The following is a 20,173-nucleotide window of genomic DNA, read 5'->3' as shown; positions in this document are numbered from 1 at the left end:
ATTTGCTGGTATTGACTTAAACAGGGTGTTAAGGGGTGGGAGTAGAGCTACTGCTTAATTTGATATCTCCAAAATCTTATATGCCTTTATACTTGAAATATTAATTTTTTAGTTTATTTAATCAGTTCGGGTTATGAGTACAACCTAAAATACGCTTTTCCAGTCTCCAGTATTTTTACTTTGTTTAGTCATGTAACATTTTCACTGATAGTTCTTAACTTATTGTTAGATTAAAAGGAAAGGAGGAACAGATGAATACCATGAAGACTGTTTTAGAAGAGAAGGAGAAAGACCTAGCCAATAAAGGGAAATGGTTACAGGTGAGAAGTTAAAAACAATAGTAAACACCTTTTTTATACTTGAATATCACTTTTATTTAGACTTATTCTTCTTCAGGATCTTCAAGAAGAAAATGAATCTTTGAAAGCTCACGTTCAGGAGGTAGCACAACATAACTTGCGAGAGGTATAGTATAAACAGATTACCAGCATATTTTATAAAACATGAGGAATCTTTATTTTACTGTACTAGGAAGCAAAGAAGTTAATATATTCTCTGAGTTTTTTGCCATAAAAATTACTGTTGTATCGTTGTTTTGTTGTTGATAAAATAACTTTTATCCCTGTCAAGTCTACTACTGCCTCATTTGTCAACCTAAGTCTGAAAGAATTTCCTCTCCTTACTTTTTCAGATGGACTCTTATTCTCATTTTTAAGTCTGTGTTTAATTGGTGTATTAATCTGTAATCCTTTAACAAATGGATATTAACAATTAAGTTAAATAAAGAAAATCCATTCTTTGTTTTATGAATGGCCCAATCTTAAATTTACCACATATAATTGTGTTTTTATTTTACTGGTGAGTGATTCTATAGATAATATATTGTAGAACCTGATCTTTTTCATGTTATAATTAAAAATGTGAATCTGTTTCTTAGGCATGTTCTGCCTCACGATTTGAAGAACTTGAGATTGTGTAAGTATACTTTTAGCCAGCATTTTAAAGAGGAACTTCTCAATATTTTCTAGACTGTCCTTGAATATTATGATGAGCTTCTTCTAAGTTATTAACTTTCTTGTTAAGTAGGAATTATAGTCCAGGGGCAAATAAGTTAAATCTCTGTTTGGTATAATAAAACAGAGGCCTTTCGAATGCTTTCTGATACCTGGAGACTTTATCTTTTCCAAATCCTTCAAATGCATTTTCTGAGATGCTCTTTCTGCTAATATAGACTGGTTGGTTTTATTTAAGTTTTCTCTCTCTCTCTCTCTCTTTCTAAATGAAGTATGTAATTATTATAAAGAGAGGTTAAATTTATTTCAAATCAAAATCATTTTTAGTATTTGAAAGAATAACATCTCTGAATTAACCAGAAGATAATCTTAGCCATAATCTTGATAATGAATATTGAATCTTTCTATAAAAGTAACTTGCCTTTGGGGGAAAATAGTATCTGTTGTTGTATCAGTTAATGCTGTGCCGATTAGTAAAAATACTGAATCTGATGAGCATAGGAGGTATCAGTCTTAATAGATGTTATCCTAGACAATTTTTATCCTATGAAGTCTGTTTTCTTAAACTAAATTAGTCTACAGTGGTAAGAAAGGTATCTGTACTTCATTGTTTTGGCCTTCTATCAATTACTTTTAAGAGATTTTTCCTTTGATGTAATCTCATCAGTCTTTATTGATGTTTAAGAAGTGGCCCTTTGAAACTGTATCTTTAAAAAAGTAAGATATTGAAGATATTTATTAGGTCATTATCTTTATGGAGAAAAAGGAGATGTCTTTATTGGCACTAAGATTGCTCATATGTACAACTAACTGTTTATCTTATGGGCATTATATAACTGTCAAGGTGCTTTTCTATCATTTGCTAATAGAAAGCTTAGAGACGTTTGAGGCCTATTTGTAGTAGGTATATAGATCATTAAAGTATGATTTTAGATTTATTTCTACCTCACATTAAAGAAAATTAATATAATATTTGGGGAGGCTTTTTTAGGTTTACAGAATTGAGAGAGCAGTACAGAGACTTTCTATATACCCTCCTTCCCCATTTTTCTTCTTATTTACATCTTGCATTTGCGTGGTAATTTGTTACAACTGATGAAGCAAATCAATATATTGCTATTAACTAAAGTCCATAGTATCCATTAGTGTTCACGCCTTTTGTACATTCTAGGGGCTTTTGACCAATGTATGATGACATGTATCCATCATTACAGTATTATAAAAAAAAGTTTTACTGTCCTAAAATTCTCCTGTGCTCCACCGATTCACCTAACTAAATATAACGTCTTTGTAAAAATTCTAGGTTAAAAGAAAAGGAAAATGAAATGAAGAGATTAGAAACTGTGGTAAAAGAAAGGGAGAGTGATCTTTCTAGAAAAACAAAGCTGTTACAGGTAAATATGTTTATACTTAAAATTATCATGTGAGTTACTGTCTTTGCATGTTTGAAAACAATTTTAACTACTGCAAAAGAAAATTGAATGCAAAATGACATTCCCTCCTACCCAGATACTGGGTCTCATTCCTCAGAGATAACTACTATCAATTATTTATATATCTTTTGAGCAAGCGCCCATGCATAAAATGTGTGTGTGTGTGTGTGTGTACTTAATAGTTTTTAAACATATTGTATTTAATCATACACAATTTTGTATTTTGCTCCCCCCACCCAATTAATAATGTTTTTGAGGTCCTTCCACATAAGCACATTTTTATCTTTAACGTTGAATGGCTTCATGGTATTCTTTTGTATGATTGTATTATCATTTATACAACCAGTCCTGGTTTATGGATACTTACATTATTTAGAGTTGCGTTTCCTGTTACAACAGTTCTATGGTGAATATCCTTACACACACATTTTCAATACTTATGCTACTATACTATATCTGTATTTATAATTCCTACAAGTGAGATTTTGGATTTTATGCAGAGGGGTTTTTTCCTTCTTGAAAGTGATAGTTAAAATAGAAAATAGTATCTCTTCATCTTCATGTAGTTAGTATTGAAAGTCCTTACAAAACATTGTTTTGAAGTAATAGGAAATTTTAGATGTCTGCACTGTCTCAGATACTTGTGCTCACATTTCATGCTCCAAGGGTTGGTTCTGTCACATTCCCTTTCCTTCCCAAGTAGGTTCATTTTAAATTTTGTCATATAATGCTAAATTGTCCTCCAAAGTGTTTTTACTAATTTATACTCTCCAACAGACTAAATTACAACTAAACTAAATTGCACTAAATTAAACAACCAGACTACAACAACTAAATTACAGTCTCCAACAGAGAGCCATTTCCTTTTCATCCTCTTCAACACGGATGAAGATGAAAACATTTGATATTATGCTTGAAAGATGGTCAGATTATTGTAATTTTTATTTGATAGAGAAGTTAAGCACTCATCATTTGTGTATGAATTGGCCTGTAATTTTTCCTACATTTTCCCCTCTGGGTTGACTTTTTCTTATTAATTTATAAGATCCTTTTAACATAGTAAGGGAAGTTAGCCTTCTTGTCATGTGAGGTGATTTATTTTAGTTTTTCTTTCGACTTAATTCCTGCCCCCCCCCCCCCCCCCCCCCGCTTTGGAAATTTTTATGTACTGAAATGTTAAGTAGTTTGCTGAGTTTGAAGTCTTGAAATGAAAGTTATCTCTGATTCTATGATCATAAAAATGTTTTCACGTGTTTTCTTCTAATACTATGTTTATAATTTATTTTTTTTGCTTAGATGTTTTATTCACATGTAATTTATTGGAGTAAGTTATAAGAATAGCATTTCAACCTTAAAAAAAATAAAAGACTAGCCACATTATTAAATAATCGATTATTACTTGACTGCAGTGGCTCTGTCCCCTGCCTGGAACATTTAGCAATATTTGGAGACATTTTTGGTTATCACAGCTGGCGGAGGGGTGCTACTGCATCCAGTAAATGGAGGCTGTGGATGCTGCTGAACATCTTACAGTATGTGGGCAGCCCCCATAATAAAGAAAATACGGCCCAAAATACCAGTAGGACTTGCCCTACTGATCTGAGGTGTCACCCTGTAGTAAATTCTGACATGTGTTTGGGTCTGTTTCTGGATCCTGTTTTCTTCCATTGAGACATACCCACTCCCAGGCTAGTACTGAATAATTGAATTATTCTAATTTTATAATTTTTTTTTTTTGCGGTACGCGGACCCCTCTCTGCTGTGGCCTCTCCCGTCGCAGAGCACAAGCTCCGGTCACGCAGGGTCAGCGGCCATGGCCCACAGGCCCAGCCGCTCCACGGCATGAGGGATCCTCCCGGACCGGGGCACGAACCCGTGTCCCCTGCATCGGCAGGGGACTCTCTTGACTCTCAATTATAATGTATTTTATAATCGACTCTCAATTATAATGTATTTTATAATCGACTCTCAATTATAATGTATTTTAATATAGGGCTTATTACACCCTTTAAAAATTGTTACTATTGTAGAATTTGCCTGTATGATACGTTTTAAAGCTTATATGGAAAATAAAAGCTCTGTCCATGTGTTCATGTTTAATTTTTGTTTAAATAGGAAGTACAAGATGAAAACAAATTGTTTAAATCACAAATTGAGGAGCTTAAGCAGCAGAACTACCAACAGGTAGGTACTGTTAGATGCCTTGCCTTTTATTTATGTGGTAAAAAATTTTATGACTCATGACCATAAGTATTACCATTTTGCCTTTTCATTGAGAATAAAGTATGTGTTGTTTTATTTATAAGTGTTTATCAAATTTCCTAAAAAACAAAGCAGTTTGCTATGCTATAGCCAAGATAAGATAATCTATAATTTATAAAGTATACACAAATAACATTACTATCTGTATTCCAGCTCTGTTATGTATCTGTGTGTGTATGTTTTCAGATCCTTTAGAATGCCTTTCTTAGCAGGTCAGATAAAATCATGTAGAGGTCAGCTTAAAAACATGTGTATACCCTACTTCCCCTTTCCGCAAACAAAACATCTATAATTGGAGAGAAACTAAGAAATGTGTAATATTATAAGTAATAGTTTACCACCATTTAAAATACTTTCTCAGAGTATAATTCTGCTTGGTAAAAATAAAATGTGTGATTTTTAAAAAAAATAATGTTAACCAAAATATTCTTTAAATTAATTTATATTGTGAATGTATATGGATAAACTCGAAAGTATTTTGAAGGACAAAAGAATTAGAGTCCTTGTCGACAAGAAGCTTATAGTAGTTTCGTTTGGGAGATTGTAGTCATCAGGAATAAATACCATATGTGAAGGGCTATGTACCTTTACGTATTATGTAAAATTAAATTTTTGTAACATGCAAGTTAACTAACTTTTCCATACTTTTCCTTCATTAATGGTATTTTTTTGACTTTTGGAAGCTTAGTGTAGTCAAATATGAATTATGCATTATGAAAATTTAAGGTATTAACTCAGTGCTTTGCACATGATAGGAAATTTATAAATGTTTGTTAAATGAAGAGTTTAAGAATATAGTGACAATGAAGATTTGATTTAGCACTCAGTACATTGTATAAATGTGTACATGTTTTTATTAAAATTACTTTTTGATGGCATATAGAATATATGATATTTTTACCTTTGGTGTTGTCTCAGTTTTAGTCTGAGAACAGATTTAATTTTTTTGAAGTCCTCTAGAAAGCTGTGTTTGAAAATAACATTTAACTGTTTTAATAGGCATCTTCTTTTCCCCCTCATGAAGAACTATTAAAAGTGTAAGTAATAATTCTTATTCACAATTTGGGACGTGGCAACTGTTTTTATTTACTAAACAGTTCTCAGATAAGCAATTTGATGTAACTGCAAATGCTCCCCTAATTTTTACAGTTCTATTTGGATTTCTTGGACTGTAGGTCATTAGAGCTTTAGCTGTGCCTTTGGCTGAGCTAAATGTACCTTTTATGATATTTGGATTTCTTTGAACCTTTTTTTTTCTTTTTCTTTTTTCTTTTTATTTTTTTGCGTTACGCGGGCCTCTCCCGTTGCGGAGCGCAGGCTCAGCGGCCATGGCTCACGGGCCCAGCCGCTCTGCGGCATGTGGGATCCTCCTGGAACGGGGCATGAACCCGTGTCCCCTGCATCGGCAGGCGGACTCTCAACCATTGCGCCACCAGGGAGGCCCTTTTTGAACATTTTGTTGAGGGTGATAACTGGTTTTTCAGGCATTCAGAAAATACCTAATCACATTTAACTATATTTTGAAGGCTTTACTGATTTACCTTAAATTATCTCAATTATCCTCCTGATATCTTAGCGGAATTGAATGGTGCACATTTTGGTTTAGCTTCTGCATTAAAAAAGTAAATCTTGTAATCTTTGTGGTTACTCTCTTTTAAGTAGTTTTTTTTTTTTTAACTGAAACATTTTTATTGTGGGTCTGTATTTTTCTCTAAGAGGCTGCTTTTAAGGTCATTTCAGGTAAGTTGGTATGTTTCAACATGTTAAATGTCAACCACATGAAGTATATTCAGTGATATATCTGTGTGTTCTTCCATCTTGACTTGTTTACACAGTTGGTAGTTTGCTAGTTTAGAATTATTTACTATTAAATTGAGTCTTGAGTTTGACTGTATAGAGCAAGGGTCAGCAAACTTTTTTTTATAAATGGCCTGACAGTGAAAATTTTAGGCTCTGTGGGCCACGTAGTTTCATATTCTTCTTTTCCTTTTTTCCCTACAGTTGTTTAAAAACATAAAATCAGCTCTTGGCTCAAGGGCCATACAAAATCAGACTGTGGGTCATGCCCTGAACCCTAGTTTGCCAACCCCTTATATCGAGCTTTATTCTTAGGGAAGAGCGATTTGTACTTTAATTTTCTATCCAAGCCTCCTCTCAGCTATTACAGAATCAAATTGTGACTCTTTGCCATTTCTTTCTGCATTTCTGGGAAGTAAACTAACTTATTTGATAGAACCAGAAAAACATGAATCCCAAGACTGTTCTTTTTTTTTTTTTTTTTTTTTTTTTTTTTTAATGGTACGTGGGCCTCTCACTGTTTTGGCCTCTCCCACTGCAGAGCACAGGCTCCGGACGTGCAGGCTCAGCAGCCATGGCTCACGGGCCCAGCCGCTCCGCGGCATGTGGGATCTTCCCGGACCGGGGCACGAACCCGTGTCCCCTGCATTGGCAGGCGGACTGTCAACCACTGCGCCACCAGGGAAGCCCCCAAGAATGTTTTGAAAATGAAAAGAGAACACCTACCTCACGTTAATATTATGCTTTTATTGTGGGTTAGCCACTTAAAGTCATAATTGATTTCATTACCTTCTGGGGAAAAAAAATATTGAAGGGAATGTGTCTACATCAGTTTTTACTCCTCTGAAAATAGCTACTTCACTGCCCTAGATAAAAATAGAAGTGACTACAACTACAGCTGTTCATGTATTCATGAACTGTTTCTTAGGGGATGATTTCTCTTTAGCATAAATGTCAGTATATCATATTGTAAAAATGTATTTGAAAGGTTATTTCTGAAAATAGGAATTCATGGATAGGCTTTCTGTGGTAACTGTTTAAGCTTAAAGAGTTTGCCTGTTAGGTTAATGCATTTTTCAAAGCATCATCTACTTGCTGTTTTTATTGTAGTGACAAATAATATGTTCACTGTTTACCTAAAATATTGTTATATATATTCATGTTCTGGTTTAGAATTTCAGAAAGAGAGAAAGAAATAACTGGTCTCCAGAATGAGTTAGCTTCTTTGAAGGATGCTGTTGAACACCAGAGGAAGAAAAACAATGTAAGCAAATTTTTATCAGAATAAAGCTTTTTATTATTATTATTTCACTGAAATATCATGGTTAAGAATTTTTTAATCAACTTTTACTTTAGATTTCTTAACCTTTGTAGGAAAGTACTGTTTTGTGTGTAGGTTTTATGAGAGGATTATTGGGGAAACCACTTTATTAGAGAGTGGATTTTTTAATGAATAAATGAAAAGTCCATTTTGTACATGTCTGAATATCATTTTAAATGTTGACATTACAATTATTACAGCTACAGATTTTTTTTTTTTTAAACTATAGTTGACTTTCTGTTAAACTTTTTTTGTTTGTTTTTTTTTGTGGTACGCGGGCCTCTCACTGTTGTGGCCTCTCCCGTTGCGGAGCACAGGCTCCGGACGCGCAGGCTCAGCGGCCATGGCTCACGGGCCCAGCCGCTCCGCGGCATGTGGGATCTTCCCGGACCGGGGCGTGAACCCGTGTCCCCTGCATCGGCAGGCGGACTCTCAACCACTGTGCCACCAGGGAAGCCCATCTGTTAAACTTTTATCTGGAAAAATTATTCTTTCAGCTCAGTATCTTAAAATTAAAGGTTTTTATTCTTATTTTGATTGGGCTAGCCTTTTTGTAAACTGAAAATAATGCCAGTATTCAAACCTAGTATTTTCAATAATTAAATGTCTTTCAAAGTCTTCTGCCACCTCCCTTTTTAAATTGAGAGGCGTTTCAAATTTTGGTAATTAAGCATATTAGAGGGCTCAAAACCTGAATACATTTAGGTTAGAATGGAAGGGATAGTGAAATATTGACAAGTAGTAAATTTAGATGAGTTTCTTAAATTCTCTCTGACCAGAGGATGACACCTTTAAGTAGAATGCAAGCGTTCTTGTTAGACGAGGAATTTTTGCACACAAAAGTATCATTGTTAAGACTTGAGTAAGGTCAGAAATGTTATTGAAATCTAAGCGGGTATTTTCTAATGAAAGCTAATTTTTCAAAGTTTGCGTTAATTTGTTAATTTAACAAGTTGACATGTTCCCTCTCCTCTGAGTTTGTCAAAATTAGGTATGTGAATTGCCCTTTGTGTGTTTGTGTAACATTACTAATAGCATTGCTTGGCCAGAAAACCTAAGCTCAATTTGCCAGTATTACTGTTACCATCTTAACTGTGTTTTATTATCGGGATTCTGAGATAAGGAAGGTATGGTAATGCCAGTCTAATGCCTCAGCAGCAGCAGTGCTGGAGGCACTGAAGTGTGTGAAAAGAGCCAGGACACTGGAGGCCAGCAGACTGCAACGTCAGTCCATTCTAGTTCTGCCCCCTCATTTGCTGTGTACACTTGGTCACATTTATTAACCTACCTGAGCTGTGGTTTTGCCATCTATAAAATGGGAATAAATACCTCTTAGGGTTGTTATGAGGATTAATGAAAATTTTTGTGACATGCCAAGTACAGTGTTGGGCACATAAGTAAGCATTCAATAGATGGTGATTATTGGCTTTTTAGTTTTTGTTTTTAATCTGTTTAGATTTCTAAATCTGAAGAAAGGCTGAATTATAGCAGATTGTCCTTATTAGTATTTGCTAATGAAATGCTGTTGAAATAGATCTTTCAGAACTCAGTTTCCAAAGGCCTCTGTTTCTCTTTCTAGCCTCCTCGTTTGCCTTGATCAAGTAGCTCATACAGTTCCTGTCAGGTTGCTTTTTGGTATGCACATTTGACCATGCCAAGAAAGATAGAGAAATACAGTGAATTCCTATGTCATTCCTAGGTAGACTTGAAATGTGTTAAATCAATAAAACATATTTAGAGAAAAAAATGTTATGCTGCAGTGGAAAGTCCCATGAGTGATACTGGGTCCTGTTTAAAAATCACACATAAAGCTTTTTGTAATACTTGTGTATTTGTTCTGTCCTTAATCCTCTAATATTCTATGTACCTGAAATTATATTTGTAATCTTGGTTTCTGTGTTTACTTTTGAATGCTTTTTCTTCCTTGTTATATGTGCATAGTAATTACTTTAAAGCTGGCATATTTGGTGTGTATACTAAAACATGGGAAGTGGGCATCTTTATTTTCTCATTCAAACTTCTAAACATTGCTTTTTATTTTTTTGCTAATATACATATTTTCCCATTGAAATAATTTTGCAGTAAGCAGCAGTTAAATGCAGTGCAAAATACTGATGAAGCAAAAAGCAAAAATCTTTCAATAATGGATAAACTGAAATCATTCTTTCTAAAAATGATTAGGACCTTCGGGAGAAAAACTGGGAAGCAATGGAAGCATTGGCATCAACTGAAAAAATGCTGCAGGACAAAGTGAACAAGACTTCCAAGGTTGTAATGCTAACTCCTAGAAACAATCCACTGAACAGAGAAAATCTGCAGCTTGTCTTAAAATCAGACTAAAGCATTTAATTTTACTGCAATTTGAATATAAAATCTCCTTATCATCCACATTTATCACCTCTGTCATCTCTGCTTTTTTTCATCTACTCCTTGAAGCTTTAATTTTGGGCATGCTGTTTTGTTGTGATTACTTGATTGTTTGAGCTTTGGTGATTACTGCTTTAAGCTGATGAGTCTCAGGAAGCCTATGCTACCCATGTAAGCTCGTCTTAAACAGAGTGTACCTCTTGGGTTGATTAAGACAACTTGGTGAAAACCCTGAGCCAAAAAAAATCTAACTGAATTAACAAACACATTTGACTACCTAGAATGCACCTGTGATGCACAGTGGACTCTCCTAGGTTCTTTGAGGCACTCCAAGATGACTCAGACAAGGTGGAAAATGATAAAAGTCTTCAGAAGTACAAGGACGGGATCAATTCTGGGTGTGTTATTGGGGATGCTTCCTTAGAAGAGATGGAATTAAAATTAAACTTTAGGTTTTGAAGTATCTGGGCAGTAATGATGCACATTTTATGTTTAGTATGGAATATTAATGTAAGGGATAATCCTCTTGACCAGAGTACGTAAAGTGCTCCTGAAACATATATCCCCTTCTGTCTTAAAGACGATTAAAGGTATTCTCCCTGAGTTCAAGTTGTTCCATGGATTTAAAGATTTCTAATGAATTGTAATCAAGAAGCTGTTTTTAAAGATTGAGAGAAATAAATGTGCCAGTTCAGTCAAGCACTTTGAAAATTCCTACCAAGAATAAATGTGGAACAGAATTATTGAATTTCATATATGGGTTAATTAAAGTTCATTATGTTATTCAATTCAGCATTCTGTAAGTATTTTGTGTGCTAAGGTAATATGCTGAATTTTAAATGTAAGTCTTAGTGACATTTGAAGGACTTTTTTTTAAGCAGAATAGAATTTTAATAAATTTTTTTATCCGTCACGTTTGTAGTTATATTTCCTTTAGTGTAAATGGATTTGTATTTACTTATATACTTATTCATCAGGCCCTAATTTTCACTAAAACCTTAATTTGAGATATTGGCAGATATTGGAACCAGAGAAATCTAAGCCAGAGAGTAGAAAAATCTAGGCCAGGTAGGACGTTATTATTTTATTGTCAGTGGTTGCAGTCAGCCCTGTCAGCAGTGGGGGTTCTGTATAGTTTCTGATTGTTTCTGTAACTTTGTTTTTCACTGTTATGAGCTACCTTTTAGCCTTATTTTGTTAATGAGGCTGGTTATCTAGAAAGTGCTAAACTCTTAATATGCCATTCCTACAAGAAGTTATGTGCCACCTGTCATAGGCATTCTTGCATATTATGATGCCAAAAGAAAGCTAGAATTTGTTTCATCATGTGTTTGGTGGTGAATTTAAGAATTTATATATATTTCAGAACTAATCACCAAGTGCATGATGGCTTCTCGCATGGCTGATGATCTACAGAGCATAGACTTTATACTCCTTCTCTATTTTAATGGAATTTAGACAGTCCTCAGATAGCATAGGTATAAAATGATGTTGATTGACCCCTGACTACAGGTTGTGCTGTAAGGAGTAAATGTTCTTGAGGACCTACTATTAATGACAGGTTCACATGAAAGGTACTTCACACATGTTACATTTAGGTAAAGATAGTAAGGAAATTATAATAATGCAGTTTTCAATATTAAAGTGGAATAGAAATTGCTATCCACAACCAAACTACTATGTCAAATGAAAACGTTTTACCTAAAATTGCTAGTACATCCTTGTGCTTCTCAGTTACAAGTTAGACACCTATTTCCTTTAGTTAGATTCTTTTTCCCTTGGGGAATTTTCAAAAAAGTTTCTGTTCCACAGTGTCTCTTTTCCTGATCTTCTTTAGAGATTGCTCTACCACTTCTATGGTCAGATGATAAAAATGAGCTCTTCATTGTTTCTGAATTAGCAGTTAATCATTTTCCTTAAATGAGTGTACCTTATTTTATGCAGTTAGGTGGATGTATCCCTGAAAAATAGTGCACTTTACTGAGTTATTGAAAATACTCCATTAAAACATCCATTTTTAAAATCCTGCCATTAATCCGAATAAAGTAACAGCTTTTTGTGTGTACAGAATATGATTAATCTCTAGCTTCTTATTGTGTAACTTTAGATTTTCATGTTATTAGATTTTCTTAAATTGAAGTGTGTGCATCTTAAATCCATAATAGATTTGAAAGATTGATTTAAATGGTGGAGGAAGATAGGGTTGAGATCTTGCTAGCTTGCTTGCCTTCTTGTCACCTGTTGAACTTCACCAGTGTTTTGAGATGATTTTCTTGGCTTGGTTTAGATGTGCATTTTTATATATGTCTTTTTTTGTTTTTTAATCTTGTAGAGATAGTTTGAATATTCGATTTTTATTTTTTCGTGTGATCAAGTCATTACCCTAATTTTGACAAACAATGCTTTTGAGTTAATAATTGATACCCATTAGACTTGGATTTAAAATCACCAAATCTAGACATGCATTTGTGATACTTATCTTTAAATTTAACAGCTGACAGAGTCCATACACACATGCCAGAGTTAGTCTTCTTGACGGCATTGGTGAAGTAGTGCACCATCAGTTTTTCCTCTTTCTCTTTTTCCCATATGTACACCTGTCAAATTTTGGTGGTTCCTTTTTTCCCCCCCTTTGTTTAGCATAAATAGCTTCACCTGACCTTGAAACTGGAAGTATCCAAGTTGCCATTTTAATTCCATGGTCCATCAGTGATGCATTTTTTGGAAAGAGATTTACCAGCCTAATAAGCCTCAGTTATGTCACCCAGATGCATATTTTTTGCATGCAGTTTGTTTTAGCTGTAGGAATTATTTTTTGTGTTTTTGTTTGTTTTTTGAATTGTTCCTGGAGGGGTATCACTTGATGGCAAGGAAAATGTCCATATTGTCAGATATTGCCTTAGTTTGATTAATATAAGACATTGTTACTTAGGATGATTTTGCAGATTTTTTCTTATGTAAGCATTTTGATATTTCAGAATGGGAAATTTGAACATTTGTCAGTAATAAGAAGAATTTTTAAAATATTAAGTCTTTTTCTTCCCTTAGAGCTTAAAAGACTGTAGCTTTTTTTTTTTTAAATAATCTTGTAATCTTGTAAGTTTGATTTGGTTCTTCTTCTGCTTTAGGAAAGACAACAGCATGTGGAAGCTGTTGAGTTAGAAGCTAAAGAAGTTCTCAAAAAATTATTTCCAAAGGTGTCTGTACCTTCTAATTTGGTAAGATTAATTTATTATTTTTTAAAATATGACGTCTTTATCATTATTCAAGGAAGTTGTGAATAAGCAGCATTTGCACTCTGCACTTGGTTTTAGGGTGCACTGATCCCTCAGTCTTTCTCATTTTTAACCTAGGGTGTTTTGAGTAGTTAAAATCAATAACTTGGTTCAAAGACATTTATGTTTTTTCAGTTGATACTTTGTTGTAATCTATAAAATTTGCATATGAGACATATTATTTAGAGGATCATAAACATCATATTTGGGAAAGAAATATTTCTTCCTAAGTCAATAGTGGTTAATAAATCAGTAATGTTCTTAATGGCTTTATTCAAAATAGAACTTAATTTTAAGTGATTCCTTCTTAGTTTTAGGAACACTTTATTTTTAAATGTATTTAATACTAAGAACCAGGCTGTTTTTATTTCATAACTTAAGATTTTGGTCATCTGTTAACTTCTTCAAGCAAAAGTCTTAAAGATGATATAGAACAACTTGCTTTATTTGAGGTTGTATGTGTTTTAAATGGGAGAGAAAAGTTCCCTCCGTTCAGAGAATTAATACAGTGAATACTTGAGGGCACTAAAATGGTGGCACAGGTCCTTTTCTCTTTTAGTGGGAAGTTGTATGTATGTATAGTCAGAAGCAGAGAGAGGAGCGTAATGAGCCAGGTAAACCAGTATCTCACTTCAGCCATTACCAGTATATCGCATGCCTTGATGCACGGTCTTGTTTTACTTCTAGCCCTGTACTTCCTCTGTTATTTTGAAGGAAGTCAAACATCAGAGCATTTCATTTGTAAATATTTCTAAAATATAAGGATTCCTTTAAGAAAATACTATTATATTTAAAAAAAATTCTTTATGTCATACATCTAGTCAATATTTGGATTTTTTAGTTGTCATATAATGTATTTTAATGAAATAATAACTACTTATTGTAGTTTGTTTTAGTCAGGACTCAAATAAGGTCAACCTGTGATTGATTTAAGACGTCTTTTGGATCATCTTTATTCCACGGGTTCCCTTTTATCTGTCAGCACACCCCCTCGCCCACCCTTTTTTTTTTTTTTAATGTAGTGGTTTCATATGCCGTTTCCCAGTCTGGATTTAGCTGAGTGCATCCCAGTAATGTCAGTATGTTCCTCTGTCCTTTGTGTATCCTATAAATTGGTAGTCAGTGGAGGCCTGATTAGATTCAGGCTCAACACTTCAGAGTTAGGATGGGTAGAGGCAAGACTACTTCGTGGCCAGTGTTGTGTACTTCCATTAGGAGGTCCATCATGTCTGCTTTTGCTTCTTTGGCCCGTTGGAGCTTATTTAGGCTGGCTACCAAATCCTTTTGACACAGCACTGCTAAACTTTGGTAGCTTCTTTGCTTTGTGGTGTGACAAGTTGTTCCTGATTTATTGTGTACACTTCCTGCCCCAAACTTGGAATCAGGGTATTTCTCAAGGAGAGGGCTGTAGGTGCCAGGTGTGATGTAAGTAGACGTCATGGCCTGTTCTCTGTGCAGTCTTAGCTGCTTGCTCTCTTCGGTTTTATCTACATATCGTCTGCGTCTAACTTGCACAAGAAGCAAAAATTCTTTTGTTTCTGTTGTAACTGTCAAGGATATATTCAGGTTTGATCAGCTTAGTAGATACGGGTTGAGCTGATGAAATAACCTGTGCTGGGCAATATGAATAAATTGTCAGTTCTAGTACTGTTCTTACATTGAACCTAGGAGAAAGGGTTGCTCTTCATATACTTCATATTTTTTCCTTTGTGGCCATAAGCCGTTTTTATTTCTTTATTCCTACTTTATATTTTATTAGTGGAAATAGAATTGCAGGATTTATTTGGCAGTATTTTATGAGCCAAAAGAGTTAATAATTTGTGTTTCTCTTCTTTAAAGATTGTATAAGATCACCAGAATTAAAAATTCTTTTTAATGTAACAAATTCATTCTTAACAGCAATATTACCCACCTTCAACCACCAGACCTTTTTGACACTATAAATATTTATAAATCACCATAAGACATGAATGATGATATTTGGCTTTTGTTCATCCACTTGTTAAAAGTTGAATACTTCTGCGTGTAGTCTGTATTTAAGAAATATATTAAGCTTTTTGTGTGCTACCTAGGGTCTAGCATTTAAAATTTTTAGAGATATGATGGATAATAAACTATTTACCTTAAGATAATAATTAAATTTAATATTATTAATATAGTCAGTAGATATAAAAGGGCTTTTATACATGAAGTAATTTTTTTAAACTGTTTTCTATTGCTTTTTTGCTAAGAAAATCATCAGAGGAGTGATCTAAACTATATGACCTGGATTGAAGAGAGGCTTACATACTTTAAGCATCTAAATCTGAATTTAATTTATATTGAATCCCAGTATTTGAAGCTAAGTAGGATTTTAATAGTATCATTTTGTCATCATTCAGATTTATGATGTGAGAATGTAATTTTGTTTTTAAATGGAGAGGCTTTTTTGACTAAAATGTACTACGGGGTATTGTACTACAGGGTGATCTCAGCATCCAGTTTTGTTTTTTATTTGATAGAGTATAGAGAATCCTGATTCAGCCACATAAGTAAAACTTTTAATTAGAGCAATTAATAGAAATTTCATGTGTGTTCTTTTTGTCTTGAATTAAACCAAACCAAAGACTTAAAAGAGGAATAAGAGGAAATTTGCTTTAAAGTATCTAACAAATACTCTCTATCAGAGTTTAAAATTCTGACAAGAATCATCAATAATCTAGAATAATTTATTCTGAAATTTGGAATAATGACTAAAATTATAATAATGCCTTGTGTTTGCATCAGCTGACCTTTCAGTACAAATAGAGTTTTTGTTGGTTTTAAACACACAAATGTTTGTGTATTCTTATCTCTCATTATGATTTAAAAAATGCTTCATAATACATATTTATTTTGAAGTATTTTCACAATCCCTGGAGCACCTTCACAGAATCTGAAATCTTTTGACTACAGTATCTCAATTGAACTTTTAGTTTATGAGTTCAGTTTTTGAGAACTGGTTCACCTGAAAAAAAGTTTGAAAAATTATTCATTCTAGGCTTTCTCTGTCTTAAATACTGAATCTATTAGTCCTAGCACTAGTAAGTGGTAGAGGCTGGTTTGAGCCCAGATCTTCTACCTGTATGTCCAGAATTCAGTTGCACATATCCTAGGACAGGGTAAATAAATTTAAATTTGATTTTGTGGTAGTACATAGGCATATTTTTAGTGTTTATTTTCAAGGCTGGGTCACGTACAACTTATGTAACAATTCTATTCTTCTTTGAAATTTCCAGAAGGATGGTATTTGTCTATATAGATTTCTTTTATAATCTTCTAATTTGGTTATTTAAAATACTTACTTATTTCATTTAGGTATTTTTTGAAATTGGTTGTTTTGACTTTTCTTCTCCACAGAGTTATAGTGAATGGTTGCATGGATTTGAAAAGAGGGCAAAAGAATGTGTGGCTGGAACTTCAGGTTCAGAAGAGGTTAAGGTTAGTTCATGAAGTGAAGTATTTATATTTTAAAGAAACATAGAAAAAAGAAGTAAATCAGAATTTGTCTTTATAAGCTTGGGAAAGATAAAGGCTATATTATGAGTAGAATAGTGATCTTTTCAGAAAGTATAAGAAGGTGGTTTCATTTTTGTGTACATTTTGGTGGAAATGGTATTAAGTCTTCCCTGTGTTTGATTTGTGTACAAAGCTGATGTTTCTCGTTTAACTCTGTTATCTTAGTCATTTCTAAAACTGAATATTTAACTGTCTGTTGCTCTCTTTTTAGCTTGGGTTTAGAAAGTAAAGATCAGTTGATAGGTAGAAACTGACTGGTTTGCTAATGTATCCCCAAATACATTACTTAAGAGTATTCAGAGCCTAGATGTATTTTTATCCTTGACTACTGAAATTTGGGAGATTAACTTTTTTTGTCTCTCAAGTGGCATGAATAAAATTTCTTTCCCATGGCATTGTGATCTTACTTCACATGTGGATCTGCTTTGATTTACTGTCTCACTAAAGAGTGACAAGCCTATTTATTACAAAATTGTGTGATATATTTTGTATTAAACAGACTCTAAGAGTTTTATTAGGAAAATCAAATGACCATAAAAAAGGTAATTAAACTTCATTGTTACTTAAGAAGATTGAAATGTAGTAATTAATAATAAAACAGAAACCGTTTGTATAATATACCATTAAGTACTGAAACAAATTTGAAGCACAAAACTTTCTGGTAAAACTAAACTAGAGAATTTTTCTTTATTTTATTTGCAGGTTTTAGAGCACAAGTTGAAAGAAGCTGATGAAATGCACACATTGTTACAGCTAGAGTGTGAAAAATACAAATCCGTCCTTGCAGAAACAGTAGGAAATGATTTTTAACCTACATTTTAAAATAATTATTAACATTACTTAGTTGCTTAAATAGTTTATCTTGGTATTAGAACATGAAGTTTTCAGAACAACTATACTTTTGTTTATAGGAAGGAATTTTACAGAAACTACAGAGAAGTGTGGAGCAAGAAGAGAATAAATGGAAAGTTAAGGTCGATGAATCACAAAAGACTATTAAACAGGTATTTAAAAACGAAGAGCTTAGGGGAAAAAAAATAAAAGGAATGTGTGAACGATTTAAAAAAAAAAAAAAGCTTAGAGTAGTGGTTCTCACAGTGTGGGCCCTGGACGCGCAGCGTTAGCGTCACGTGGGAACTTGTTAGAGACGCACATTGTTTGGGCCCCCCCAAGGCTTACCGAATGTGAAGCTGTGGGGTTAGCAGTCTGTGTTTTAAAGAGCCCCCCGAATGATTCTGATGCCCACTGACGCTTGAGACTCACTGGTTTAGGGTACGACTAAAGAGTAATGATACAGAGTGCAGAGTGCTTTGGAAGTTAAAGAACCACAATGTGATAGCATAAGGCAAAGAATTTGGTGTTCACAATAAGTTTTAAAACACAGGTATGTGACTCATGATATAGTATTCAAGAAAAAGTAAGTCCTTCTTCTGTTCACGGGACTTGAATATTATTTTGTAGTCTTAGTTTTTCTTCTGTTTACAGTTGTCCCTCCATATCCATCAAGGAATTAGTTCCAGGAGTCTCCACAGATACCAAAATCTGGTATCTTGGATGCTCATATAGAATGGCGTAGTAGTACTTGGGTGTGGTAAAGAGTGCCATCTCTTGCTCACTTGTTTTCCTGGGCTGACCTATGCAGAATCTGGGGTTGCTGATGGTATTCTATATTAATGCATTTGGGGATTAAGTACAGCTGATTATTGTTAATTACAGTTAATTAACAATTAACTGGACCTAATATAATACCATGCAAATGGGGTAGGTTTTGACCACAGTTTAAATCAAGTTAAATGTGACACTCTAATTTTTAAGATCTTTTAAAATTCAGTTATGGCTTTAAGTGAGATACATAAAAAAAACCCTCTGAAGTGTCTAATTGATTAAAATTCTACAAGATAGAAAAGCCTCTGTATCCTTGGTGGTTTAACTTGGTCATGTAATTATTTCACATTTCAGATGCAATTGTCATTCACATCTTCGGAGCAAGAGCTAGAGCGATTAAGAAGAGAAAATAAAGATATTGAAAATGTATGTTATCTCACCATTTGACTTGTAACCTATGGACTCATTTTTTAGCATTAAGGATTGTCTTACAAGCTGTGTTTTAAGATTTCTTTTGTCTTATGATGTGGTTGTTACGCCTTTAAGAATATCTTGAGTAGTGTTTCAGATGGTATAGTTTTATATTCATAAGTGTCATAACTTTTCATTGTAGGGAAGCCTCTTAAATATGGCTCTTAACTTTTCCTTCTTTGTTGCACTGCTAGCTGAGAAGAGAACAAGAGCATTTGGAAATGGAGCTAGAGAAGGCAGAAATGGAACGATCTACCTATGTTACAGAAGTCAGAGAGGTACTTATGATAGAATTTTTTTCAACCTTCTCAATTTAAGTTAAATTTATAACAGTGATAAAATATTTCAGTGTAAGTTGTTTCTGGCAGAGCTTCCAAGTAGCATACAAACATGGGATATCATAAGGAAATCAATCTTAAACTCTAAACTTCATTGCAGCTGAAAGATCTGTTGACTGAATTGCAGAAAAAACTTGATGATTCATATTCTGAAGCAGTAAGACAGAATGAAGAGCTAAATTTGGTAAGAAGCTTGTTCTCCACGGGGTATCAAGTAGGCTCTGAAAACACTTGTGTTGACATGTGGAGAAACCATCCAGACTTCTTCTCCTTGCTAACACCTTTAGCTTGGCATTTTTATAAGTTTAAGATAATCTTCATATTCTGATGACTCAAGATGGTCTGTCTTTTCTTGATTCCTAAGATGATCCTTCTTTTCTTAGCTCCTAACAATGGCATGTTTGGCTTGCAACTCTTTTTCAGAATTTTCTGTGTTTTATAAAACCAAATTTCTTCAACAGCATTATTTTCAGTGAATAAAGAAATGAAACAAACAGACAAAGACTGGCTGAGTTGCAAAGATTCTCTTCTCAGAGTTAGCATAGTTAACTGAGCCTCTTATTTTCTAACCTGGAAGGAGATTACTGAAGGTGGAAGATACATATTCTTCGTTCAAGGGCAACGATCCAATGTAGCTTCTTATTTTAACTGGCCTTTCTACACATTATAGATAACAAAAAGCTTGTGGAATTCTTTATCATCGTCTTATCATTCAGAGCATAATAATCCGAAAACTACAGACTCAAAGTTAGTT

At 33.8% G+C, this 20,173-nt stretch overlaps 1 protein-coding gene across 12 annotated transcripts in view; it reads left to right on the top strand.

The window, feature by feature from the left end:
• The window catches only part of KTN1 (kinectin 1), a 118,436-nt gene that overhangs the window by 86,048 nt on the left and 12,215 nt on the right, over window positions 1–20,173 (top strand). For 3 of the 12 annotated variants that reach the window (XM_060004505.1, XM_060004502.1, XM_060004504.1), the window contains 15 exons: window positions 230–320; window positions 397–465; window positions 938–975; window positions 2,317–2,407; window positions 4,562–4,630; window positions 5,708–5,745; window positions 7,679–7,769; window positions 10,008–10,094; window positions 13,322–13,411; window positions 16,847–16,927; window positions 17,708–17,797; window positions 17,917–18,009; window positions 18,965–19,036; window positions 19,276–19,359; window positions 19,520–19,603. In XM_060004505.1, the coding sequence (XP_059860488.1) occupies window positions 230–320; window positions 397–465; window positions 938–975; window positions 2,317–2,407; window positions 4,562–4,630; window positions 5,708–5,745; window positions 7,679–7,769; window positions 10,008–10,094; window positions 13,322–13,411; window positions 16,847–16,927; window positions 17,708–17,797; window positions 17,917–18,009; window positions 18,965–19,036; window positions 19,276–19,359; window positions 19,520–19,603 (1,168 nt within the window). The remainder of the gene's footprint in view (window positions 1–229; window positions 321–396; window positions 466–937; window positions 976–2,316; window positions 2,408–4,561; window positions 4,631–5,707; window positions 5,746–7,678; window positions 7,770–10,007; window positions 10,095–13,321; window positions 13,412–16,846; window positions 16,928–17,707; window positions 17,798–17,916; window positions 18,010–18,964; window positions 19,037–19,275; window positions 19,360–19,519; window positions 19,604–20,173) is intronic. The other 9 variants (XM_060004509.1, XM_060004507.1, XM_060004510.1 and 6 more) reach the window with 6 other exon arrangements.

This window comes from Delphinus delphis, chromosome 2, assembly GCF_949987515.2.
Source record: "Delphinus delphis chromosome 2, mDelDel1.2, whole genome shotgun sequence".
Lineage (NCBI taxonomy): Eukaryota > Metazoa > Chordata > Mammalia > Artiodactyla > Delphinidae > Delphinus > Delphinus delphis.
Note: the sequence above shows the minus strand (reverse complement) of the source record. Positions and strands in the feature narration are given on the sequence as shown.